The 27,125-nt window shown below is 45.2% G+C and overlaps 1 protein-coding gene across 1 annotated transcript; it reads right to left on the bottom strand.

The window, feature by feature from the left end:
- Window positions 1-16,422: 16,422 nt before the first annotated feature.
- Window positions 16,423-24,214, bottom strand: RBP7 (retinol binding protein 7). Its single transcript, XM_044282045.1, has 4 exons — window positions 24,061-24,214; window positions 20,357-20,535; window positions 17,755-17,856; window positions 16,423-16,654 (listed from the first exon to the last, which is right to left on the bottom strand). The coding sequence occupies exons 1-4, from the start codon at window positions 24,134-24,136 to the stop codon at window positions 16,592-16,594; spliced, it is 420 nt and encodes a 139-aa protein (XP_044137980.1). The 5' UTR covers window positions 24,137-24,214; the 3' UTR covers window positions 16,423-16,591.
- Window positions 24,215-27,125: the final 2,911 nt, after the last annotated feature.

Below are 27,125 nucleotides of genomic sequence, written 5' to 3'. Positions count from 1 at the left end.
AAGGTATTCTATGAGGGGCATGGCGAGTTCATAGAAGATTTTTTTTTTTTTTTTGCACAAGTTAGCGGAAATTGTTTTTTTTTTCCTCAAAAAGTCTCCCTTTCCGCTAACTTGGGACAAAAATTTCAATCTTTCATGCACTCAATATGCCCCTCAGCGAATACCTTGGGGTGTCTTATTTCCAAAATGGGGTCATTTCTGGGGTGTTTGTACTGCCCTGGCATTTGAGGGTCTCCGCAATCATTACATGTTGTCACCGTCATACATCTGAGAAGCTCTGACAGACGTTCTTCAGAACCTCCTGCTTGAGGTTCTTTTGTTTTGCTTTTGTTTTGTCATCTCGTTTCCCTCTCTCAGCTGTCATCTAGTTGCACTGATTGCATCCCTTTAAATCCCCTCCCATACTGCATCACTTTGCGGTTTATACAACTTCCTGGAGTGTGCACATGTTGGATGCTACAACTGATACTTCTACAAATAAGTTTGTTCAATTATTTGTGTTTTCCTGTTTGCTTGATCCTAGGTGACCCTGACTCCCTCCGTATTAAGTGTAGGGAGCCGGTGGTCGTGTCCCTTCACTATTATAGGGTGTTCAGGTATCATACAGTCGAGGCACGAGGGCATGCAATTTTCTATCATAGAGATCTTTGCATGGGCTGAGAAGACAGGGAGAGTTTCAGGGCTTAAATAAGGGTCACCCCTTTGTTCCTTAGTTTCGGATCAAGCCAGTTGGATCCTTATTTGTAACTTCTTATTTTCTGTTACACCATCCGTGACATTATAAACCGCCAAAACCATCTCAAGCATGGATCCGGTTTCACTTTTGACTGAACACATGCAGGGTCTTTCATTGGAGGTAGCAGATCTCCGTAAAACTGTATCTCACTTTCAGGTGACTGGTTCAGCTTGCGTTCATGGAGTTTGTTCTGAGCCTAAGATCTCGCTCCTGGATACGTTCTCCGGGGGTAGTGAGAATTTTGTTCATTTTAGAGAGGCTTGCAAACTCCATTTTCGCCTACTTCCCCATTCCTCTGGTGATGAGGAGCAGAGGGTGGGGATCATCATCTCGCTGCTCAGGGATAACGCTCAGTCTTGGGCCTTTTCGCTGCCGGTGGGGGCACGGCCCCTCCGTTCAGTGGATGATTTTTTTTTAGCCCTGGGTCAGATATATGATGATCCGGATCGTATTGCTCTGGCTGAGTCTAGACTACGTCTTTTATGCCAGGGTAAAAAGTCTGCAGAGATTTAGAGTAATTTTTTTTAGAGTAATAAAGAAACAAAAAGAGAAAAATCCTCTAAAAACGTTCCATCTGTTACTATTGGCAAGGTTTCCGTTTGCTTGTAGTTCACATTTTGTCCTACCTGCCAGAGTGGCGTTAGAGAGCAAGAACATTTTTTGTGAGATTTTTGTAGCTAGTGGAGCAGCTGTCAATCTCATTGATAATCAATTTGCTATAACACATGGTTTCCAGGTAGGCACTTTGGGAAAGGATATACCTGTTTTTGCTATTGATTCCGCTCCACTTTCTCAGAAATCGTTAAAGGGCATAGTTCACAATATTCGTTTGATTGTGAGTGATACTTATGTTGAGGATGTGTCATGTTTCGTCCCAAGCGGGTTGCCTACTCCTCTAGTGTTGGGGCTACCCTGGCTCACTAAACATAACCCCACCACTGATTGGCAAGCGAGGCAAATAAATGGTTGGAGTGACTTTTGCTGAGAGAATTGCCTCACGACATCTGTTTTAGAGCTTTCTACTAAGACTGTACCAGCTTTTCTCTCAGAATTTTCGGATGTGTTTTCTGAGAGTGGTGTTCAGGAGTTGCCCCCTCACAGACAGTGCGATTGCTCTATTAATCTCATCACGGGCGCCAAGCTGCCTAAATCTCGTTTATACAATCTCTCCCAACCTGAAAGGGTCGCTATGCGTGCTTATATCTCTGAGAGCCTGAGAAAGGGACACATACGACCCTCGAAGTCACCTGTTGCCGCTGGTTTTCTCTTTGTTAGAAAAAAGATGGTTCTTTAAGACCATGTCTGGATTTCAGGGAGCTGAACAGTATCACAATTTGTGACCCTTATCCACTTCCTCTGATCTTGTTTAACCAGGTTGTTGGGGCTAAAGTTTTTTCCAAGTTGGATCTAAGAGGGGCATACAACCTGGTCAGGGTCAGAGAAGGAGACGAATGGAAGATGGCCTTCAATACCCCTGAGGGCCATTTTGAGAATTTGGTTATGCCTTTTGGTTTGATGAATGCTCCAGCCGTCTTTCAGCATTTTGTGAACAGCATTTTTTATCATTTAATGGGGAAATTTGTACTAGTGTATCTAGATGACATTTTGATTTTTTCTCCTGATTTCAAAACTCATAAGGACCACCTACATCAGGTCTTGCTCATCCTGCGGGAGAATAAACTGTACGCTAAACTGGAAAAATGTGTGTTTGCGGTTCCAGAAATTCAATTTCTGGGGTTTCTTCTCTCCGCTTCTGGTTTTCGCATGGACCCCGAGAAGGTCCACGCTGTGCTTGAGTGGGAGCTTCCTCAGAATCAGAAGGTGCTGATGCGGTTTTTGGGTTTTGCCAATTATTACAGGAAGTTTATTTTGAATTATTCCTCTGTTGTTAAACCACTCACTGATATGACTAGAAAGGGGGTAGATTTTTCCTCCTGGTCGGTAGAGGCACGTAAGGCCTTTTCTAGTATCAAGGAGAGTTTTGCTTCCGCTCCCATCTTGGTACAACCTGATATCTCTCTGCCCTTCATAGTTGAGGTGGACGCTTCTGAGGTGGGTGTGGGTGCGGTCTTGTCTCAGGGTCCTTCTCCTGCCAAATGGCGACCGTGTGCCTTTTTCTCGAAGAAACTCTCCTCCGCAGAGAGAAATTACGATGTGGGAGATAGGGAGTTGTTGGCCATCAAGTTAGCTTTTGAGGAATGGCGCCATTGGCTAGAGGGAGCCAGACACCCTATTACCGTGTTTACCGACCATAAGAATCTGGCCTACTTGGAGTCAGCCAAGCATCTGAACCCGAGACAGGCCAGATGGTCTTTGTTCTTTTCAAGGTTTAATTTTGTTGTCACATTCCGCCCTGGGGTTAAGAATGTGAAGACGGATGCCCTGTCACGTTGTTTTCCGGGAGGTGGGAATTTTGAAGACCCGGGTCCCATTTTGGATGAAGGTGTGGTGGTCTCTGCTCTTTATCCTGAATTGGAGGCAGAGGTTCAGGCAGCCCAGGCAGAGGCTCCTGATCTTTGTCCTCCTGGGAGGTTGTTTGTGCCTCTCGCTTTAAGACACAAGGGGCCAGATTTATCATGACTCTGACAGCTCACTCCACTTTAACATATGGCTAAAGTCAGTTTTAGCCAAGTCAGATTTATGATCGGCCCTTTAAGACTGTAATAAATGTGGTTTGACGGTAGCAGTTTATCCGTCAGTAAGCAGCTTTACAAAAGTCGCACATCTTTACGAAAAAGTCGCACGTTTTATGAAAAAGTCGCATGTTCTATTAAAAAGTCTCATAAGATAAGCAAGGTCCTCACTGGAGTGAAATTGCAACTTTTTTGCGACTTTTTAAATAGTCTAAATAGTAAATCTGTCTAGAGATTCATTTACATAAGAAAACACACCCACTTTCAGAAAACTGGCAAGCATAGTGCAGAGCAGAAAAAAGTCGCAAATTTGTGCGCAGTTTTAGCTTTTGGGATTTTTTTGGGAGTTTTTCACTCCATTATTCTGACCTGAGCTAATGATAAATCTGGGCCAAGGTTTTTAAGGAGCACCACGATACAGTCCTTGCTGGGCACCCGGGGGGTAGAGCCACAGTGGATCTCATCGCTCGGAGATTCTGGTGGCCGGCGCTTCGTAAGTCGGTTGAGGGTTTTGTGGCAGCCTGCGAGACCTGCGCTCGTGCCAAAGTCCCTCATTCACGGCCATCAGGTCCTCTTCTTCCATTACCCATTCCTTCCCGTCCTTGAACACATCTGTCCATGCACTTCATTACGGACCTGCCTCGTTCCTCGGGGAAGACTTGATTCTGGTGGTGGTGGGCCGTTTTAGCAAAATGGCGCATTTCATTCCTTTTCCTGGGTTGCCCAATGCTAAGACGCTGGCGCAGGCATTTATTGATCACATTGTCAAATTGCATGGTATTCCTTCAGACATAGTCTCTGATAGGGGCACGCAGTTTGTTTCCAGATTCTGGAAGGCTTTCTGTTCTCGCTTGGGGGTTCGGTTGTCATTCTCTTCTGCTTTCCACCCGCAGTCGAATGGCCAGACAGAGCGCGTCAATCAGAATCTGGAGACATATCTGCGCTCTTTTGTGGCGGAGAATCAGGAGGATTGGTGTTCTTTTTTGTCCCTTGCTGAGTTTGCTTTAAATAACCGTCGTCAGGAGTCCTCTGATAAGTCACCATTTTTTGGTGCATATGGGTTTCATCCGCAGTTTGGGACATTCTCTGGAGAGGGGTCTTCTTGTTTACCTGATGAGGAGAGATTCTCCTCGTCTTTGTCATCTATTTGGCAAAAGATTCAGGATAATCTAAAGAGCATGAGTGAGAGATATAAGCGTGTGGCGGATAAAAGACGTGTGCCTGGTTCGGACCTGAATGTTGGTGATCTGGTGTGGTTGTCTACTAAGAATATCAAATTGAAGGTTCCCTCCTGGAAGTTGGGCCTTACAAAATCTTGTCCGTCATCAATCCTGTTGCCTACCGTCTTGATCTTCCTCAGACTTGGAAGATCCATAATGTTTTTCATAAGTCCCTATTAAAACCTTATGTCCAACCCATTGTACCCTCCTCTTTGCCTCCTCCTCCGATTCTGGTTGATGGTAATCTTGAATTTCAGGTCTCTAGGATTGTGGATTCTCGTGTTGTCCACGGTTCTCTTCAGTACCTCGTTCCTTGGGAGGGTTATGGTCCCGAGGAGAGGATGTGGGTCCCAGTGACGGATATTAAGGCCACTCATCTCATCAGGGCTTTCCATAGGTCCCATCCTGAGAAGGTGGGCTCTGAGTGTCCGGAGTACACTCGTAGAAGGAGGGGTACTGTCACCGTCAGACATCTGAGAAGGTCTGACAGACGTTCTTCAGAACCTCCTGCTTGAGGTTCTTTTGTTTTGCTTTCGTTTTGTCATCTCGTTTCCCTCTCTCAGCTATCATCTAGTTGCACTGATTGCATCCCTTTAAATCCCCTCCCATACTGCATCACTTTGCGGTTTATACAACTTCCTGGAGTGTGTACATGTTGGATGCTACAACTGATGCTTCTACAGATAAGTTTGTTCATTTATTTGTGTTTTCCTGTTTGCTTGATCCTAGGTGACCCTGACTCCCTCCGTATTAAGTGTAGGGAGCCGGTGGTCGCGTCACTTCACTATTATAGGGTGTCCCTTTGTTCCTTAGTTTCGGATCAAGCCAGTCGGATCCTTATTTGTAACTTCTTGTTTTCTGTTACACCATCCGTGACACATGTATGGCCAGCATTAGGAGTTTCTGCTATTCTCCTTATATTGAGCATTTTTTTTTATATACAAAGTGTTTGCCAAAGCATATGAACACCACCTCCCCCTCAGCTCATAAGCCTCGGCAAACGTATCTTTTACTGCAGAGGAGAAATCTCGTCTTGCAGTGCTGCATACACCGACTTTTGTGTAATCTGACAGCAGCGCAATGCTTCTGTCAGAATGCACATCAGTGCTGCAGCTAGTCGATCGGTTGGTCCACCTGGAAGGTAAAAATAAATTTAAAAAAACAAAAAAAAACAGGCCGCAACGCAATAAATTTAGTAGCTTTATAATAACATTTGAACGGAACATATAAACTTTATTTAACTTTTTGAACAGAACGTTAACTTTTTTGCTTACCGGTGATTCTTTTTTTATTTTATTTTTTACCTTTAAAGGACAAACCTCTCCTTCCCCATGGGACAATGTGCAAAGCGCAAATCGCCCAAAGATGTGGTGAAGTACATTATGCACTTTGTCCAAGGTGAAAGGAGAGGTTTGCAGCAGCTCTGTGTGAATGGGCCCTAATAGCACTGTGTGCCTGTCCTGTGAAACGCAATCCCTATGCTAAGTGTACCTGTGTGTGGTACTTCCGGAAACACTCCCCTAAGCATAGGGCAGGGTGGTCAGGGCAGTCAGGACAGAAATAGCAGGTGTCATGCCTTATTCCACTCCTGCTACAGACAACATTTTTTTCGGGGTGGCGGTCGGTTTGAGGTACCAGCAACGACACTGGGGAATTGTCAATCATGTAGACGGCTCACTACACTGGTGGATGGGGCCACGGAACCTCCTGGATACAGGAGGTTCTCGATGATCTCTTCCTGAAATTTGAGGAAGGATCCTATTCTCCCAGCCTTACTGTAGAGAACAAAACTATTATATACAGCCAATTGAATTAAATATACAGACACCTTCTTATATCAGCGTCTGGTGCGTCGGGAAACTAAATACGGAGACAACATCTGGTCATTGAAGTCCACCCCTCCCATGAGCGAATTATAGTCGTGGACACAGAGGGGCTTTTCAATGACACTGGTTGCTCGTTCAATTTGGATTGTCATGTCTGCGTGAATGGAGGAGAGCATGTAAACATCACGCTTGTCTCTCCATTTCACCGCGAGCAGTTCTTGGTTACACAAGGCAGCCCTCTCCCCCCTTGCAAGACGGGTGGTAACGCGCCGTTGGGGGAAGCAACGGCGACTAGGTCGCGCGGTGCCACAGCAGCCAATCTGTTCTAGGAACAAATGCCTGAAGAGGGGCACACTTGTGTAGAAATTGTCCACATAAAGATGGTACCCCTTGCCAAATAAGGGTGACACCAAGTCCCAGACTGTCTTCCCACTGCTCCCCAGGTAGTCAGGGCAACCGACCGGCTCCAGGGTCTGATCTTTACCCTCATTGATCCGAAATTTGTGGGTATAGCCTGTGGCCCTTTCACAGAGCTTACCGGGCGCGCTTGCTTGGGATGTATTGTTTGAAGCCAAGGCGCCCGGTAAAATGTATAAGGGTCTCGTCTACACAGATGTTTTGCTCAGGGGTATACAAATCTGTTGTTGAAGTGGTGTATGAGGGGCCGAATTTTGTGGAGCCAGTAAAAAGCTGGGTGGCCTCTGGGACGGGAGGTACTGTTGTCGCTAAAGTGCAGGAAACGCAGGATGGTCTCAAATCGTGTCCTGGACATGGCAGCAGAGAACATGGGCATGTGATGAATTTTGGGTTCGTGGACCAATATGACCGCAATTCATGCTTTTTGGTTAAGCCCATATTGAGGAGAAGGCCCAGAAAATTTTTACATTCGGAAACTTGGACAGGTTTCCACCGGAAAGACTGGGCATAATAGCTTCCCGGGTTGGCGGCTATAAATTCAGGGGCATATCGGTTTGTTTCTGCCACAACTAAGTCCAAGAGCTCCGCAGTCAAGAACAGCTAAAAAAACCCCAGTGCTGAACCGATCTGAGCTGTCTCAACCCGAACTCCAGACTGGGCGGTGAAAGGGGGGAACTATTGGTGCGGCTGAAGTTGGGGGCTGCCAATCAGGGTTTGCCAGCACCTCAGGGACTCTACGGGTCTGTGCGGTGGCTGCGACGGGGGAACTAATGCACGTGCCACCGTACCAGCTTCAATTGCCCTTCTGGTGCTCGCCACTTCACCATGTTGTACGGCAGTGCTGGTACTAGGTCTAGGATGGGCTGCGCTGCTGGTGTATGCCTCACCACGTAATCCGACAGCGCCAGCCCCACTCTGCTGCCCTTGAAGCGGATCCTGCGCAACCTGTGGTCTAGCAACACGGGGCCGGGTACGCCTGGTGGTATCAGGGACCTCAACCTCCTCGTCCGAACTTTGGGTCAGACTGCCACTGCTTTCTACAGGTTCATATTCTGACCCGCTGGATTTGTCAGATGAGGGTTCCAATTCCTCATCCGACTGGGTCAGAAGCCTGTAGACCTCTTCAGAAGAATACCCCTTGTTTGCCATTTGGTCAACTAAATTTAGGGGGGATTCCCTGAGACTACCCAAGAAAAAAAGCAAGCCTGTCTTACAAATGGGAGGCTAGCGAAGTACCGGAGGCCGCTGCGATTGCTAAAAATAAATAAATCAAAACTGATTTTTTTTATCGCTGCAGCGCTTGTGAAGTGATTGTGCAGTGATAAAAAATAAAATAAAATGTTGTCACTGCGGCGGGGCGGGCGTGGGTGAACGCACGTGTGGGCGACAGATCAGGCCTGATTGGGCAAACACTGCGTTTTGGGTGGAGGGCGAACTAAGGTGACACTAATACTATCATAGATCTGACTGTTATCAGTTTTGATCACTTACAGATACTATAAAAGTAGAAAATCAGTGACTGCGGTGCGGTGGGCTGGGCGCTAAACGATCGCTAACTACCTAACCAAGGGGCCTAAACTATCCTAAAACTATCAGTCAATACCAGTGGAAAAAAAATCACTTTTTTCCCTTTCACTAGGTGATTGACAGGGGCGATCAAGGGGTGATCAAGGGGTTAATTGGGGTGATGGAGGGTGATCTGGGGGCTAAGTGTAGTGTTGGGTGTACTCACTGTGAACTGTGCTCCTCTGCTGGAACCAACCGACGAAAAGGACCAGCAGAGGAGCAGAGAAGCCATTTAATACATTATATTTATAAATATAATGTGTTAGATGGCTTCTGATTCGATTTTTTGAAAATCATCAGCCTGCCAGCGACTATCATTGGCTGGCAGGCTGATGACGCCCCGGCGCGTAGACTCGGAATAACAGGGCCACCGCAAAGACACAATTCTGCGTACGGGGGTCCTAAGGAGGTTTAAGGGTAACTGTCATATTTTTATTTTATTTGCTAGTTTATTAGAGCTAGGCATGTATACCTGAGTTAGTCTGTCAATGATTACCAAAAGATCTGTAATTGCCTTATAATAACAGTTTTCATTAATGCCTTTCCTCTGCTCCCTTAAAAGACTGTTGCTATGGATAATCTGTCTCCGGCTAGGAAAACAGAGGGGCGTTCCTTCACACTGCATGCCTGCATTAGGCTTCAGAGTGAGGAGGTGTGTCTCTCAGTAATCCAATCCGATTGGCTGGCAGGAAGCTGCTGGCTACAGCAAGTTTGTATGTCACCTGAGGGAATGCAGTTTTGGCCTCAGGGAACTGACAGAGGAGCCATCTTGAGACGATCCTCATATTATAGGATTCAAAACAGCCGTAACTAAGGGGAAAATTCAAGGAAAACACTGGTAAGTGAATAAACTAAAGATTGCTTTATGCATAATGCTGCTGCAGCAGTAACATATTCTAAAATAGATTTTTTTTTAATGAAAATATGACAGTTATCCTTCAAGGAGTGAAATTAGCATTTTGACACCAAGTATTTTGCAGAAACGAACTGTCATGCCCTGCTCAGGTTATATGCAGAGGTCTGCCAGGTTAGCAGCACGTGTGTAGTTTTTTGTTTTGGAGTTGAGCGGTTTCCACCTCCCTTCAGGTGCACTGGGTGGGGTCGTTTGTTTGAGTTTAAATTAATCCCCTTCCCAGTGTCCTGTGCGGGTTATAGCTTCTATCTTGCTCAGTGGAAGGAAGGAAAGCCGGAATTAGACTTACCGGTAATTCATTTTCCACGAATCCACCATGACGGCCCAGAGAGATTGACCCCTGACCTCTGTAGGGGCAGGAACAGAGATAGGTTTAAAAGGACCCCTCCCACCACCATTCACCAGTGAGTTCCAGATTATAGTGCTACAATCACCAGTTTACAAGTGAGACAACTCAAAGTGTTGTGTTTTTTTTTTTTTTTTGGTATTACCTCATACCAAGGTTTTTTTTTTTTAGGGCGGGATATCATGCCGTCATGGTGGATTAGTGGAAAATGAATTACCGGTAAGTCTAATTCCGGCTTTCCACTTCACCACCATGACGGCCCAGAGAGACATAACAGATTATATATGAACTAGGGTGGGGCAACGGCCTGAAGGACCTTGCGACCAAATGCGAGGTCGGAGGACCTGGATAAGTCGAGCCTATAATGTTTAATGAAGGTATTAACATTAGACCAGGTAGCAGCCTGGCATATTTGATTTAAGGAAGCTCCTGCCCTTTCAGCGAAGGAGGCAGATACCGCTCTTGTGGAGTGAGCCCGAATGACCTCTGGACAACTGATGCCCTCGATCTTGTAGCAGTCTGTAATAGTCTGTCTTACCCAACGGGCAATGGTAGATCTGGAAGCTGTCTTCCCTTTATTCTTACCACCGAAGAGCACTAATAAGTTGTCCACCTTCCTCAGGTTCTTAGTGACCTCTAGGTATTTTAGTACTGCTTGTCTGACGTCTAGCGTATGGAAACGTTCCTCACCAGAATTTTTAGGATCTACACAGAAGGAGGGCAGAATGATCTCCTGGTTCCTATGGAAGTCTGTTACTACCTTTGGCAAAAATGTAGGGTCTAGCCTCAAGGTGATACGGTCCTCCTGTACCCTGAGATATGGTTGTCTTATTGACAATGCCTGGATCTCACTCAGTCTTTTTGCTGATGTTATGGCTATAAGAAAAGCCACCTTATGAGAAAGATTCTTCAGGGAACTTGCGTCCATGGGTTCATAGGGTGGACCTGTGAGTCCTCTAAGGACGATGTTTAAGTCCCAGGTAGGCATCCTCGATCTGAGGGACGGTCTTAGTCTGGCTGCAGACCTTAGGAATCTTTGGATCCATCTATGGCTGGCCAATTCGGAATCGAAGTAGGCGCTAAGTGCTGAGACCTGGACTCTCAGGGTAGAAGGACTTAACCCTAACTCTAGTCCCTTCTGAAGGAAATCCAGAATCTTCTGTATATTTGGTCTGGTTTGATCTGGGGCTTCGTCGCCCGACCAGGTGCAGAATCTTTTCCAGATCTTGAAATAAATGGAGTTAGTCACCTTCTTTCTGCTGGCCTTTAAGGTAGATATAACACCCTCAGAGAGACCTCTCTGCCTTAGGAGGTTGGACTCAGGATCCAGGCCGAGAGGCTGAAGATTTCCGGATGGGGATGGAGAACCGGCCCCTGGATCAGGATATCCTTTCTCCTTGGGAGAATAAATGCTTCCTGTGGAGAGAGTTTGGTTAGGATCGAGAACCAGCTCCTCTTGGGCCAGTACGGGGTGACCAGGATTACTCTGGCTCTGTCCCTGATGATCTTCTGGAGAACCCTTGGGATTAATGGGAATGGAGGGAAGGCATATGCAAGGACCCAGTCCCAGTGCAGGGAGAAGGCGTCGATCGCTAGGGGCCCGTCCCTTGGGTTTAGGGAGCAAAAGGTTGATACCTTTGCGTTTGTCCTTGTGGCGAATAGGTCTATTACTGGAAGACCCCATCTCTGGACAATCAAACTGAAGATCTCGGCGTTTAAGGCCCATTCTCCCTGGTCTATGGTAGTCCTGCTGAGGAAGTCTGCTGCACAGTTTAGGCTTCCTTTTAAATGAACTGCCGATATTGATTTTACGTTTTTTTCCCCCCAGAGGAAGATTTTCCTGGATAGACATTCCAGCTTCTGAGATCGTGTGCCCCCCTGATGCTTGAGGTAGGACACGGTCGTTATATTGTCTGAATAGACCTTTATATGTTGGTTTTGTAGTTTTGGAGCAGCTGTTCGTATTGTCTCCCAAACTGCCCTGAGCTCCCTGTAGTTGGAGGACTGGGCTGCAATCCTTGGAGGCCAGTCTCCCTGGTACAGATCGGAGTAAATTTTTGCGCCCCATCCTTTTAGGCTGGCATCGGTCTGAATATGCACTGCTGGGGTCTTGAACCAGACCATGCCCTTTTCTAAATTTCTTGTGTGAAGCCACCACCGGACTGAAGACTTTACGTGGCCCGGGATCAGGATCTTTTTGTCCAACGAGGTCAGATTTTTGTCCCATTTCCTTAAAAGCCAGGACTGAAGGGCTCTGTAATGGGCTTGGCACCATGGGACTGCTACAATGCAGGCTGTCATCTGACCTAAAAGGCTCATCGTTTCTCTGAACGAGAAGGAGCGACGTCTCAGGAAGGCTCTGATTGATGACTGTAGGTTCTGGATTCTTTCTGCCGGAAGGAATGTTGTTTGTTTTTCTGAATCCAGCAAAACCCCTAGGAATTTTACCCTGGTATTCGGAACTAGGGAGGATTTCTTTAGGTTTATCACCCAACCTAAATATGTCAGAAGGGAGCAGAAGATTTCTCGATCTGCTATAGACTGACCTACCGTGTTTGAAATAAGTAGAAAGTCGTCTAGATAAGGGACCACCGTCACCCCCTGAGGTCTCAGGGAGGCGACCATCTCTACCACCAGTTTCGTGAAAATCCTTGGGGCTGAGGCCAGCCCGAAGGGGAGAGCCACGAACTGGAAGTGGTGAACAGACCCCTCGTGATCCCTTACTGCAAAGCGCAGGAACCTCTGAGACTGGGAGTGAATGGGAACATGATAATATGCGTCCTTCAGGTCGATTGTACAGAGGGACGCATCCTTTTGGATTAAGGGGATGGTAGAATTTAAAGATTCCATCTTGAACCTTTTGTAGATCACAAATTTGTTTAGCCTCTTTAGATTTATGATCATGCGGAAGGCGCCCCCCGGCTTTTTTACCAAGAAGAGGCTGGAGTAGAACCCCCGCCCTCGTTGAAGTTCGGGAACTGGAATTACTACTCCTAGGTCCAGAAGATTTTGGACCTCCTTCCAGATCTGGCTGTACTGAAAAGGAGAAGGGTGGTGAGAAATCAGAAATACGTTCGGAGGGGGGGAAGATAGTTCTATTTTGTATCCAAACTTGACCAGATTTTGCACCCAGAGGCTCGGAGAAGTCTGTTGCCACTGAGCAAAATGTAGGGATAGTCTTCCCCCTATCCTGGCGTCACAGTTTCTCACCGCCCTTGTTTTGGGGATTAAGCAAGAACCCTCTACCTCTCCCCCCTTTGGGGTAACTCCAACGTCCGGTTTTTCCTTTACCACGAAAGGAACTGCTTTGGGTATTTTGACCACGAAAGGAAGGTTTCTTTTTAGGGATCCTATCCTCAGGGAAACCCCTCTTTTTATCCGTAGCCTTTTCAAGGATCGTGTCCAGTACAGGGCCGAACACGTATTCGCCCGAGAAGGCTATGGAACACAATTTCATCTTGGAAGGGATGTCTCCTGACCAAGATTTCATCCAAAGCGCCCTCCGGGCTGCGTTGGACAGGGCTGCATCCTTTGCCGAAAATCTAATTGTCTCTGCAGAGGCGTCCGCAAGAAAACCTGTAGCAGATTTTAACAAGGGAATGGAATCTAATATCTGTTCCCTAGGCGTTTTGCTGCTTAGATGATCCTCTAATTCATTCAGCCATAGGTACATAGACCTAGCGACTGAAGTAGCGGCTATGTTTGTCTTAACACTAAACATAGCCGCCTCCCAGGACCTTTTTAATAAGCTGTCGGCCTTTCTTTCCATCGTGTCCTTTAGCTGACAGGAATCCTCAAATGGAAGTGAGGTTCTCTTGTTGACCTTGGCCACCTGTACATCGATTCTAGGGACTTCGTCAAAAATTTTTGAGTCTGAAGGGTCAAATGCAAGGCGATTCCTGAATTCTTTGGATATACCCAGCTTCTTTTCTGGATGGGCCCATTCATCCATCACCATCTCCTTAATATTTTCGTTTATGGGGAATACTCTGGAGCGTTTGACCCTCAATCCCCCAAACATTTCCTCCTGAACTGTATGGGGTTGCTGAACATCCTCTACCCCCATGGTATCCCTGACCGCCTTTAAAAGGTCGCTCATCTCACTGGGAGTGAAGGAAAATTTTCTGGAGTCCTCAATGATCTCGCCCTCAGATAGGTGATCGTCTTCCTCTTTTTTAGAGGATGATGCATCCTCCTCTAAATCCTCGGAGTCAGAGGGGATGTCTGCCCCCCTGGGTCTTTTCGGTGGGCGGATCTCCCTGGTATCCTCACGGAGGGAGGCCAAAGAAGATTTAACCTCCTCCTGGATCATGGATCTGAACTCCTGCATGATTGAGGGCTGTTCATCTCTCACTATCTTAGTGATGCAATCCTTGCACAGTTTTTTTGTGTAATCCTCAGGAAGCCTGACGGTACACTGGATGCATCTGGCGGTCTTCTTAACTTTTTTTAAAGTAAGTTTGGCCTAGCGAGAGAGAGAGAGAGGCAGCCCATTTAATTAATGTCAATCTGGTATAGGAGCAAAATTAAATGCAGTATACCAGCAGACACCACCAGGGGGAGGGGACAGTGGTTACTCTCTAAGGCACAACCTCCCCCTGTAGCCAACTAATAAGCCGCCGTGCCCAGGTGGGCTACTCACGCTAGGGCGCTCTGGAGCGGTCTGCTCCTTCTGCTGTGTCTCCTTCTCCTGGTCCGACATCTCTGGTAGGAGAGCGATGCAGATAGCGCAGCGGGAAAGCTGTTAGCGTCCTTTTTATGAAAAACCATCTACTTCCGGGTTCCGGCCTGCGGCCCGGAAGTGACGTCAGACGCGCGCGACGGCCGCGAGCGTCTTTCCGGTCGGCTACCTCCGAGAGGTAGGCGACCCGCGGCATTCTCAGGGCAGGCTTCCCTCACAAGGGAGCGTGACCCCGGCGTCCCCTGTCAGCTTGAGAACGAGTCCGCCGGAGAGCAGGGGACGCATCCCTGGGTGAAAAGGAGCCACAAGGGAGGCAAGAGCACCACCGATGCGGTCACCCAGGTACTAGAAAATAATAAACGAGGTCCACTTCACCTCCCTGGAAGCCAGAGAGGACTTTACTCTGTCCTGGCCACTATAGGGGCAGGAACACACTGGTGAATGGTGGTGGGAGGGGTCCTTTTAAACCTATCTCTGTTCCTGCCCCTACAGAGGTCAGGGGTCAATCTCTCTGGGCCGTCATGGTGGTGAAGTGGAAAGAAGGATTTGCTGTATCTGCTCTGTGACAAGATAAGTTGGTTTTGTTTTCTTGTGTGTGTTCTGTCTAGGTTGTTAGAGAGACGCCTGCCTCCTCCAGGTCTGAGGAAGCAAGCTGTCTCTTTCCTCCTGTCACCATCTTAGGAATTTGAGGGAATCTTTAGCCTTAGGCACGGGGGCATGTTTATTCCCACTTCTAGGGTCTGAACGTGGGCACAGAAGTCTAGGGAGAGCTGGTAGGGATTAGTAAGGAGGTGACCTTTATCCCCAGCTTCTGGCCTAGACACTTGTTTGTGGATTTCTGTTGTATCTTGTATCCTGTCCAGCGTGACATTATAACCCACCAAAACCTAGACTGCCATTTCTCAGCAGCTTTGAGATGGAGTCAATTGATCTGTTGGTTGATCGCATGCAGGAATTAACTTGGGAGGTAGCTGACCTCTGCAATGTAGTTTCACTTTGTCAGAATTTTCTGCTTCATGGCTCCGCTGGTGGGAGTCAGTCCAGCCTTGAACCTAAGGTTGCTCTCCCTGATCGGTTTTCTGAGGGTGTGGATGATTTTATCAGCTTTAGAGAGTCATGCAAGCTGTATTTTAAGCTGTGGCTGTCTTCATCTGGTGATGAGAGTCAGAGAGTAGGTATAATCATTTCCCTGCTTAAAGGGGACGCGCAGTCCTGGGCCTTTTCTCTGCCGACCGGTTCTCTGGCCCTCCGGTCGGTGGATTAATTTTTTTAAAGCCTTGGGGATTAATTTATGATGACCCAGACCCATTTACAATTCCCCCCCCAAAGTGGCTGCTCAAGAGTTGCAGTGACCTGCAAAAGTTTAAGCAGCAGACCCAACCGTCAGCTTGTTATAATATGATTATGAACTGTGCCTGAGAAAAATGCCAAACTTCTGCCTCTCCAGTAGCAAAACCCCCATGCATTTTGCAGTCCGCAAAAAATACAGATGACGTCCATGTGCATTCAATATTTTGGCGGAACGGAACAGCTGGCCCCTAATAGAACTGTACTATCCTTATCCGTTATGCGGATAATAATAGGACATGTTATTTTTTTTTTTTGAGGAACAGACTTGCGGAAATGGAATGCACACGGCGTAACTTCTTATTTTTTTTTGCAAACCCATTGAAATGAATAGTTCCGCAAAAGATAAAAAAATTGAATGAACACGGAAAGAAAATACGTTCATGTGCATGAGCCCTTAACTGTATGAATTCTTCACACTTTGATTCAGTGCCTCCTGTGAGTAACGTGTGCTTTTGTTGCAACCCGTCTCCTGCCGGTTAGACTCCTCGCCTGTGACCTCCCAGCTCAACCATCTTCCAGTACACCTTGGAAGAACATACTTATTTTAGGGACTCTTGCAATTACTGTGGGTGGGGGGGGGGGGGGGGAGGGACTATGGAGAATCACCCACCACATATGGAGGAGGTGAAATGAGTTATAAAGCAGCATCAAAAAGCATGATACTTTTGTCGTGAGCCATCTGTTACGCACATCTCTACATCTTATCTTGAATATATGAGGCAGAGACCTGACAGTTTGTTTACAGTTCTGAATATTTTAATAAGCAAATGTAACAGAAATCCAGTCATTAATATTCATGGTTAGAGTGGAAAGAAATATAAATACACAGGACTAAAAACCACACTTATTGCATAGATACGTCTGTAGTACAAACGGTGGCCTTGAGTCCATGGAGCGGCACCCTCAGCAGGCCTCTTGTACTCTTCTGTACACTTGCTTACACACCTGATCTTCACAACTTAGTTCCTGTGGGATAAAATTTTAAAAGACATTAGAAGTTTGCATTGGAACGTCAGCTCGTTATTATTGTATTTGTCAATAAGCTCGCCAAGTATAATTGGCAACACCAAGTCATACTTTGCAACTTTTGGAATCAACGGCATTCCAAAAAGTTATGTAGTAAGTCTCACCCGCTCATAAGTCCCGATATTGGCCAGAACAGAAAGATAGAGATTCTATCTATCCTCCAATTTTGGCAAACCCATTTTTCCATGTATTAAATTGTTTTCACAAGGCATGTATTAACTGCTGGCCGGGCCAGCTTCAGTTTTAAAAAGGAGTTCTTCATGAGAGGACCACTTTAAAATTATATTTTGAGATCAGCTGCAGTCTAAATATGAATATTTCCAGAAAGATTTAGACTAGGTTTGGACTGTGCAAATAAGTAAATACGGTAAGTCGGCTGTGGGATGGGTGCCTGTTCCTTTACTAAAGCTTTCCTTGATAGCGCACGAATTGATGGGCTACATTCTGGAGGACCACATCTCATGTTGAGGACCTCAGCTGCATAGTCCTGCAGTGTGATGTCACTGCTGTGCATGAGGGGCAGGTACCTTGAGCATCAAACGTAACGGCTGCCACTTCCCGTCCCTGTACTTATCAGCATTCCAGAGCAAGTTGCTTGTATGCACCACAGTGGAGCTCAGACTAGCATTCATATGCTGATAAAATAAATCAGAAGGCTAGACCGAACATCTGCAGATAAGACTACCGCAGTAAGCGCGGTTATCCCCGCTCTGCCATTGTTAGGGTCACAACAATTCTGGTAGTTCTGCAGTTCTAGCTATGAACTGGGAAGATTAGGAGGAGCAGCTCTATACACCATTATATCAGCTATGGCATTTCCTCCTATGTTACATGTTTGAGTTAGGCTACATGCACACGAACGTATTTTATTTCCGTGTCCGTTAGGTTTTTTTTTGCAGATAGGATGCGAACCCATTCATTTCAATGGCTCAGCTAAAAATGCGGACAGCACATGGGGACAGCAATTTAGTGTTCCCCAGAATGATCCATTTATCTGAATGCTAAATGAACAAACCAGTGCACTGATCTATAGTACATACCAAATGCAGGTCATCACCATTGAGCCAGTGTACCCAACCCCGATTCTTCTTGTCTCCTTTCTGAACACAGACGAGCCGCCCATTGTCCAAGTTAACTAGGGTCTAGGGAAAGAAACACACAACACATCAGATGACCCAATTGCCCCATACTTCATCACTGCTGCTTCAGATACAGGTGAAAATACCCGTTCTACCCACTTCCCCAGATTCAGACCTGGAACTTAAAGTGACCCTGAAGAAGAAAAAAAAAAAAAAAAAAACACAACACTAAAAGGGCTATTTCACACAAGCATGTCCATTGCAGGGATCACTCTGTGTAAGAGTGTAATCCTCCATTCTAGACTTGCAGGAGCGCACAGCATTATCATGATTTATAATGCTGTGTGCCTTACTTCTACAGGACAGCTTTTTGTCACTATGACTGTAGAAGTAAGGTCAAGCAGAGGCACATAGTATTATTAATCATGATAATGCCGTGCTCTCCACAAGTCCAGAACGAAAGATCACGCTCACACACAGAGTGTGATTTCCGCAACGGACTCGCTCATGTGCAGCAGCCCTAAAAGTGGCCCCATGTTGTAGGCAAGTCCAAATTCACAGAAGACAGGGCAACACAAGTAAGCATGACCAACAGAAGTACCATAGTGCAACACAAAATAAGGTCCCAGCAGAACCAAATACCACAGTGCAGCCTATGAACATACTGAGGACAGTGATGCAGTTGAGTTCAGGAGGGCACCTGCAGCTGATGGCCAGGTGCATAAGTGCCTGATGCTCCTAACCTTAATTAAGGCTAGGAGCATCAGATAATTAGGGACCTGGCCGATGGCTGTGAGGAGGTCTCAGGTGGCCCCCTGGGAAATTTTCCTGTAGGGTGTATGGCTAGCCCTTCCCTGCAGATTTTAGGTTTTTGGCCCCTGTGATGAAGTTTTGTCTGGGTTGTCCACCTAACCCCACCACCAACATCTGCACATGCCACCTTATCCAGTGTTGACAGAATACACCATTCATGCTAGAAGGCATACACGAAGAATTCAGCATCTAAGTAAGGGTACTTTCACACTAGCGTTTTAGTTTTCCGGTATTGAGTTCCAACATAGGGGCTCAATACCGGAAAAAAACGCTTCAGTTTTGTCCCCATTCATTGTCAATGGGGACAAAACTGAACAGAACGGAATGCTCCAAAATGAATTCCGTTTAGTTGCGTTGCCAGACTGAAGAGCAAACCGCAACATGTTGTATTTTGCTTTCAGTCCTGGGATGCGGAGCAAGACGGATCTGGCATTACCCCCAATGCAAGTCAATGGGGACGGAGCAGTTTTCTCTGACACAATAGAAAACAGATCCTTCCTCCATTGACTTTTAATGGAGTTAATGACGGATCTGTATTGGCAAGGTTAAAGATATGTTAAAGATAATACAACTGGATCCGTTCATAATGGATGCAGATGGTTGTATTATCAGTAACGGAAGAGTTTTTGCTGGACCCTCCCGGATCCAGCAAAAATGCTAGTCTGAAAGAAGCCTAAGAACACTATTGTGACTTCACTTCCTATTAAAAACAAGTTTGTTGCATCACAATAGAACACTGAATTGTATTTCTGACCGATATACAGTGACATAAATTAGAACATTGTGACAGCACTACAATAGAACACAGCCTACAACTAAGGTGAAACTGGAGTGACATTCTGGCATCACCAGAATAGTTCATGGCCTTGTAAATCATTACCATTTATAATATCATAGAAGAACATTTGGGATTATCACAATAGAACACAGGCTAGAAATGAACCCATACTCTGGCATTACAACTGAACAAAGCCTATACAGTCAGTATATCAAGGCAAACACTATGGTGAAATAATCTTAATTAGACTTTGGTCTTGCAGTGCAGGACCATTCAGCTTTGCTACATTTAGACTTTCAAAAAGATTTAACTGGGATAGGCACACACAAGGAGTGCTAGAGATATTTTTAGAGAGTAACTGAAAGTAAATAAATTGTTTTTAAGAGTTGCCCAATTTATAATCGTATACAGGATGGGAACGTTTCCCAGTTCAGATTAGATAAAGCCATATTGAACATGAACCTACCGTCCTAGGTTTAAATCCGACCAAGAACAACATCTACATGGAGTTTGTATGGGTTTCCCCCAGGTACTCCGGTATCCTCCCACACGCCAAAGACATATTGATAGGGAACTTAGATTGTGAGCCCCATTGGGGACAGAGATATTCTAATGTCTGTAAAGGGCTGCAGACTAGGTCAGCGCTATATAAGTAAAATAAATAAAAGTGATGGATCCTAATTAGGGTTGTGCTGCCTCCTGCTGGTCTGTAATGTAATTGTCTGACCATCTAATCGAGTACTATGGGCGGCAGTTACTACAACAGTCAGTAAAATGAAATCTTGTCACTGGTGCATGGATCATTACAAGAGAGGGCAGCGAGTGTACGCAATTATTATTTTCTTTTAGTACAAATAAGCTTGACTCACATTCTGTTTAGATGCCACAGAAATAGCAGGCCCTGAAGGCCTGGGCACAGTTCTGGTCGTCAGCATTATAGATATACATTCCTTACTCCTAATCCAGCTGTACCTTGCATTTCCGGTTATCCAGGCCCTTTGTGTCCTCATCAAACTCTTCACCCAACGTAAACTGAACCCGATAATTGCGCAAGCTGCTTAAGGTCCGGATTACAAAGGAGTCTCCACTTTGTTCTATGATTTTCTGAGGCTTGATTAGTTTTGCCAAATTCCTGGTGAGAAGGTCGATACCTGTAGCCAACAGAGAATGAAGTTCCTGTTTAATATGGACTAAAGGGGTATCCCCAAATTGTTTTTCCATGGCAGAGATAGGAAGACCTACAGTAAGGTCCAGCTGGGTAAAGGCAGAGTTGAGGAGCTATGGAAACTCCAAGTCTGCTGTTTCTGTAACTATAGTCACCCCGGCTGGAGCTTCTTTCCATCTCACCCATGAAAGGCCAATACCCCTTTAAGTTTTATCATTGTATTATCTGTGTGATATACTCTGCATTTTAAATACTAACCATTTTCCAGATCTCTCCTTGCTGTTAGCACCTGGAACACTGTTTACATCCGTAGGGTTTGTTACAATGGCATCCAGTCTAGACAATCCTCTGAGAAGTCTGAATCTCAGACTGACCGTTTACGTACATGGTAGCAAACTGGAAAATCTGTTCTGCTTACGTGTTGACTTCTAGATTAAAGTCCTCATGCACACGACCATATCTGTTTTGTGGTCCAGAAATTGCGGATCCACAAAAAAAAACAAAAAAAAAAAAAACACAGATCCCGTCCGTGAGCATGCCACAATTTTTTTTTCAAACTTCTCAATTTGGAAAGTGAGTGACATCCATAGTCTCTCCTAATAGTATATTTGCTTTGCTGTGTCGTCATCTCCTATGTCACTGCCTCCTGCCCGTCTACAGTAGGGGATGAGATCCATCTCTGGAGGCAGCGCGCAGTTTGCTTGGCTGGTAGAGGATACTAGAATTACAGAACACATAATATGCAGCTCTAGTGACTCACGGTTGTTTATCTTGTAGACAATCTGTGGCTCTAACAGAGATCAGTCATTGTTCTAATATCACTGATCTTTTGCCAGACGGCTCTCCTGTGTCCGTACCTCCGGAGTGCTCGTGATGGGAAACATATAATTAGGGTTACATTTGGTGGAAATTAAACATTTATGGCATATACAAAATGTAGCCATGAAGGATACCACCAAGAATAGGGCTGTCTGGAGTGGTCACCAGAGCAGCATCAGTTGTTGCTAAGCAGAAACCAGTAGGCTATGAAGGACTCTGAAGGCTATGTAGGCTATGAAGGCCATTCCTCTCCAGTGCTTCCCTCATTCACTCGCTGCATGACTATTTCCTTGAGCTAAAGCCATACAGTAGAGGAATATGGAGAACATCTTCTAGAGCAGTGTTCCTCAGCTCCAGCCTTCAGGCTCTACCTACCGGTCATGTTTTCAGGATTTCCTTAGTATTAAGCAGGCGAGAATTAGTGTCAATATATCAAGACTTACTGCAGGTATTCATTCTGTGGGATATTCTAACATCATGACTGGTAGGTAGGTCCCGAGGACTGAGCTGAGGAACAATAGGGGAGATAACTGGTATAAAGGAAAACTTACTTCGTTGCCCATAGCAACCAATCAGATTCCATCTTTTATATCTCCTTTGGAAAATAAGAGGTGGAATCAGATTGCTTGCTATGGGCAACTAAGCCAGTTTTCCTTTACACCAGTTTTGATAAATCTCCCCTATTGGCTAGAGCAAGGTTCAGCAACCTCCAGCTGTTCTGAAACTACAACTCCAAGCATGCTCAATTCTTTTCTATGGGAGATACACGACCAGCCAAGCAAATGTGCATGTTGGGAGTTGTAGTTTCACAGCAGCTGGAGTGCCAAAGGTAGCTGACCCCTACTATCTCTCACCATTTCTTTGCATGTTCTGTATCTGCTCTGGGCCATTTGGGGAAAGCTTTATTTTCACCCCAAGTACAGCCATCTGATGTAGAAGACATTATAGGAGCTTTAGCCAAACTACTAGGGTGTGTTTGATGACAAGGCTGCTGATGGTTTCCAGTAACAGCCTACAGAATAGTGAGTGCAGCTCTGGAGTATAATACAGGATGCAACTCAGGATCAGTACAGGACAAGTAATGTCTCTACACAGTGACTCCACCAGCAGAATAGTGAGTGCAGCTCTGGAGTATAATACAGGATGCAAATCAGGATCAGTACAGGATAAGTTATGTATGTACACACTGCCTCCACCAGCAGAATAGTGAGTGCAGCTCTGGAGTATAATACTGTATGTAACTCCTGATCAGTACAGGATAAATATTATAATCTACAAGTAATTAAAAAGCAACTAGAGCTAGCTCTCCAGATGGAGTGGAAGTACAACTCCTAGCATGCCCAAACAGCTTCCCACTAGAAGCTTGTACCCTTGCCACAGCTGTAAAGTGTCTTATTGCAAACATTAGATATAATATTGATAGAGAAAAATGCTATAGCTAGATACCAAGTCATTTCACCAGTCACATGTGGAACTCTTCCACAAAGTCATGTCATGGGGTTTCGTGCCACCTTCTGAACACGTTGAAGCTCAGATACTTCTCATACATGACCTCAGTGTGTCAGCAGGGACAGCAGTGGTCTAGGATATCAGGCTCTGCAGGGTTTGTGCATACTGGAAAGGTCACTACACTGGAGCATGCAGTTAAGCAAAGAACATTCAGCTATATTAACACAATCGACAGGGCAGATTTGTCTGCAGACGAAAATCAGTTCCCTTGTTCTGAATAGGGTTGTTTTCGCAGCAGGAATGTGGATTTCCATGAAGATTGAAAAGACAGGGTATGTTCACACAGAGTATTTTCTGAGCTGAAAAAGCCTGATGCAGAACCTGCATCAAGTTTTTATTTTTATGCAGTTTTTCTTGACATATTTTGTACACTTTTTTTGTTGCAATTTTGATGTAGATTTTTTCATTCCAGCCTATTTCAATGAGAACTGTGCATGCAGAATCCACATCGAGAAGAGAAATGGACATATTACTTTTTTCCACAGTGCTAGCGGAAGACACAGAATTAGGCTACATGCACACGACCGTTGTTTTGATCCGCATCCGAGCTGCAGTTTTTGCGGCTTGGATGCGGACCCATTTGCCGCAAAAGATGCGGACAGCACGCCGTGTGCTGTCCGCATCCGTTGCTTCGTTCTGTGGTCCGACAAAAAATAAAATAAAATATTCATTATATAACCTATTCTTGTCCACTTTGCGGACAACAATAGACAGTTATATTAATGGCTGTCCGTGCTGTTCCGCAAATTGCGGTCGTGTGCATGTAGCCTTAACCTGTGGATTCCCCCTTGAAATCAATGGGGAAGATCAGCATGCGTTTTTGGTGGAAAATCCATGCCAAAATCTGCACTAAGAAAATAAAAATCTATGTGAATATAAGTAGTGGTTAAGCGAACTTGTGTTTTCAAGTTTGGCGTACAAGGTTCGGAATATCTAAGAATTCCGTTATGGATTCCGCTACCACGGACCATAAGTTACCCCAAATTTGAAAACAGAAATTCGCTCAAATATAACCTCATTGAAACTTTGGCAACACAGATGCATGTGGATATATTCGTTCAATGACCTAGAGTACCCTGCAATCCACTGAGGTCATACAGCTACCTGCCAGCAGTGCCACCTGGTGGAGACAGCTAGGCACCTTTCACCCCTGCTAGAGTTAGGACAATGTGACCTCGCTTACCCAGGCTCTGCATGTAGCGATCAAAGTTTTCATTGCTGACCATGTTCCAGGTGCCGCTGAAATCCGGTGGAGCCATGAGAGCAGGTTATCGCTAACCCTCAATCAAAGAGAAAGCAAATAATTACAGGCGCTGAGGAACTATGGATTCATACTACAGCCAAGCATTTATATACTCATTGTGGGGGAGTGTCTCAGAGCTCAGCAGGGAGGTCTGTGCACAAACCTGCTGACTTTAACCCTTTCTCTTCAGCTTCTGCCTAGACCACAGTAGTCATTTATTTTATTCTTGTCATACATATTCCATCCAATTGAAATTCATGTAACATTAATGATACATATTCATTTGTCGCAATATCACACTGGCCATAGACTTCTATTATGACGGAATGCAATACGGAATGCCTCTTATAGGCTTCCATGGTGCATGCAGTCCTAGAATTCCGTTATGGTCTGTGGTGGCGGGATTCTTAGATAACCTGAACCTCGTACGCCAAAGTGTGACAGTTCACACTTTAGTTAGAGCGGGTTCACATCACCGTTATGGATTCCGTCATTGTTTTAACTGAAAATAACGGAATTCTTTAAGAGGCATTCCGTTTTGATCCTTCATAATACAAGTCTATGGGCAGCATAACAGATCCGTTCTGGTTTCCATTATGCAGAAGTCCAGTTCTGTATAACGGAGACCAGGCGGATCCGTTCTGCTGCCCATAGACTTGTATTATGACAGAATGCAAAATGGAAGCCTTTATAAGGCATTTTGTTTTCCGTCATAATAGAAGTCTATGGGAATCATAACAGATCTGTCTGGTCTTCGTTATGCAGAACGGAAAAAAAAAAAGACCTGTCGACAGGACTTTGTTTTCCGTCTTGTATAACGGGAACCAGAAGGTTCCGTTATGATTCCCATAGACTTCTATTACTTATGACGGATCAAAACGGAATGCCTCTTAAAGGCTTCTGTTTTGACTTCCGTCTTATGGATTCTGTTATTTTCCGTTATAACCATGTTATAACGGAAAACAATAACGGAATCCATAACGCCCTAATTAGATCAATTATTTCCATCAGTGATTGTGAGCCAAAACCAGTAGTGAAGCCTACTCAGAAATCAGGTGTAATGGAAAGATCTGCACCTGTTCTGTGTTTTTGACCTGTACCTGGTTTTGGCTCACAATAACTGATGGAAATAACTGACCAAATAACTTAAAGTGTAGTGTTGAGTGAACTTCTGTTTTCAAGTTCAGCGTACAAGGTTTGGGTTATCTAAGAATTCCGTTATGGATTCCGCTACCACGAACCATAAGTATTATGGTCCGTGGTAGAGGAATCCATAACGGAATTCTTAGATAACCCGAACCTTGTACGTCGAACTTGAGAACAGAAGTTCACTCAACACTACTGAAGTGTTAACTCCGCCTCATAAGTGGGTTCTGTGTTTCTTGAGTCTTAAGTGTCATTGACTCTTTCGTCTGGGTTTTACGTATAACGGTATGACCACATGGTGCAGTCACGTGGCCGTTGCGACGCAAGGTCTCTGCGGTCGATCACCACATGGCGATACGGGTCAGGCGAGCTCTAATTAAACTAATGAAGACTGTGCTGTTTAGTTGGTCTGCATTGTTAATAGCAGTGTGACATTGAAGGAGCTGCACAGCCCTTAAAAATGCAGACTGACTAAACAGGGCAGTTCTCATTAGTTTAAAGGGATTCTCTGGGATTTAAGAAAATGAAAATACTTAAATATAACTTTATTATAAATTCCCAAATACCTTTCATTCGTTATAATGGCTCTTTTGTCTGGGGAGCAATCGTCAGGGAAAACAAAATGGCTGCCCTCTTAATAGTACACACAAAACCTATCCCAATCACACAAGAGGACAAGTTACTTCACAACACTGAGCTAAAGAGCTGCCTCATCTTACTCTCTGCTCTGCTTGTCAAGGATTATGATCCTGAATACAGCTAATAAGCTCTTTAGCTGAATCTCTGCAGGAATGGAGTTCATGTGGAGACATGAAGAACAGAGTGGATGAACAGGACAGACTGTGGTAATGGAGACTGCATAAAAGTGCTGCTGCTCATCAACTACATCCACACCTTCTCTCTGTACTTCATGTCTCCTCATGAACTCCAATCTTACAGAGATTCAGCTGAAGATCATATTCAACTGTATTCAGGATCATAATCCCTGACAAGCAGGGCAGAGAGGAGGATGATGCAGCTCTTTAGCTCAGTGTTGTGAAGTAACTTGTCCTTCTGTGTGATTAGGACAGGTTTTGTGTGTACTTATACTGGTAGGATGGCAGCCATTTTATTTCTCCTAATGATTGCTCCCTAGACAAAACGAGCCACTATAGCTAAGGGCCCATTCACACGTCCATTGTTTCTTTCCTGATCTGTTCCGTTTTTTGCGGAACAGATCTGGACCAGTTCTGTACCCATTCATTTTCAATAGGTCCTGAAAAAAAATCAGACATTGTGCTGTCCAATTTTTTTCAGGACCTATTGAAAATGAATGGGTACAGAACTGGTCCAGATCTGTTCCGCAAAAAACGGAACAGATCTGGACCAGTTCTGTACCCATTCATTTTCAATAGGTCCTGAAAAAAATTGGACAGCACAATGTCTGATTTTTTTTCAGGACCCATTGAAAATGAATGGGTACAGAACTGGTCCAGATCTGTTCCGCAAAAAACAGAACAGATCAGGAAAGAAACAACGGACGTGTGAATGGACCCTAATGAAAGGTATTTGGGAATATATTTATAATAAAGTAATATTTAAGTATTTTCATTATCTTAATTTCCGGAGAACCCCTTTAATCAGAGCCAGCTCCAGCCCATACAGATGTGTGGTAGTCAACCATCCACAGCGTCGCAACCACGTCACTACCATGCCATGTGGTCATACCCTAAGTATCAGTGTGGCATGTAAATCTAAGTGTCATTATCCTATACCCTAAAAATCAACATGTCCTGTAGCCAAGTCAGGGCCGGCGTCAGAACCCGGCAAACCCGGGCAAGTGCCGGGGCCCACTGTAAGTTAGGGGGCCCACTCGTCTC

This window comes from Bufo gargarizans, chromosome 2, assembly GCF_014858855.1.
Source record: "Bufo gargarizans isolate SCDJY-AF-19 chromosome 2, ASM1485885v1, whole genome shotgun sequence".
Taxonomy (NCBI): Eukaryota; Metazoa; Chordata; class Amphibia; order Anura; family Bufonidae; genus Bufo; species Bufo gargarizans.
This window is presented reverse-complemented; position numbering and strand designations above follow the sequence as displayed.

Coding starts and splice junctions, on each gene's coding strand:
- RBP7 (XM_044282045.1), bottom strand. CDS start 24,136: ATGGCTCCACCGGATTTCAGCGGCACCTGGAACATGGTCAGCAATGAA. Junction 20,536..24,060: donor TCGCTACATGCAGAGCCTGG/GTAAGCGAGGTC, acceptor TGTTGGCTACAG/GTATCGACCTTCTCACCAGG. Junction 17,857..20,356: donor TGGATAACCGGAAATGCAAG/GTACAGCTGGAT, acceptor TTCTTTCCCTAG/ACCCTAGTTAACTTGGACAA.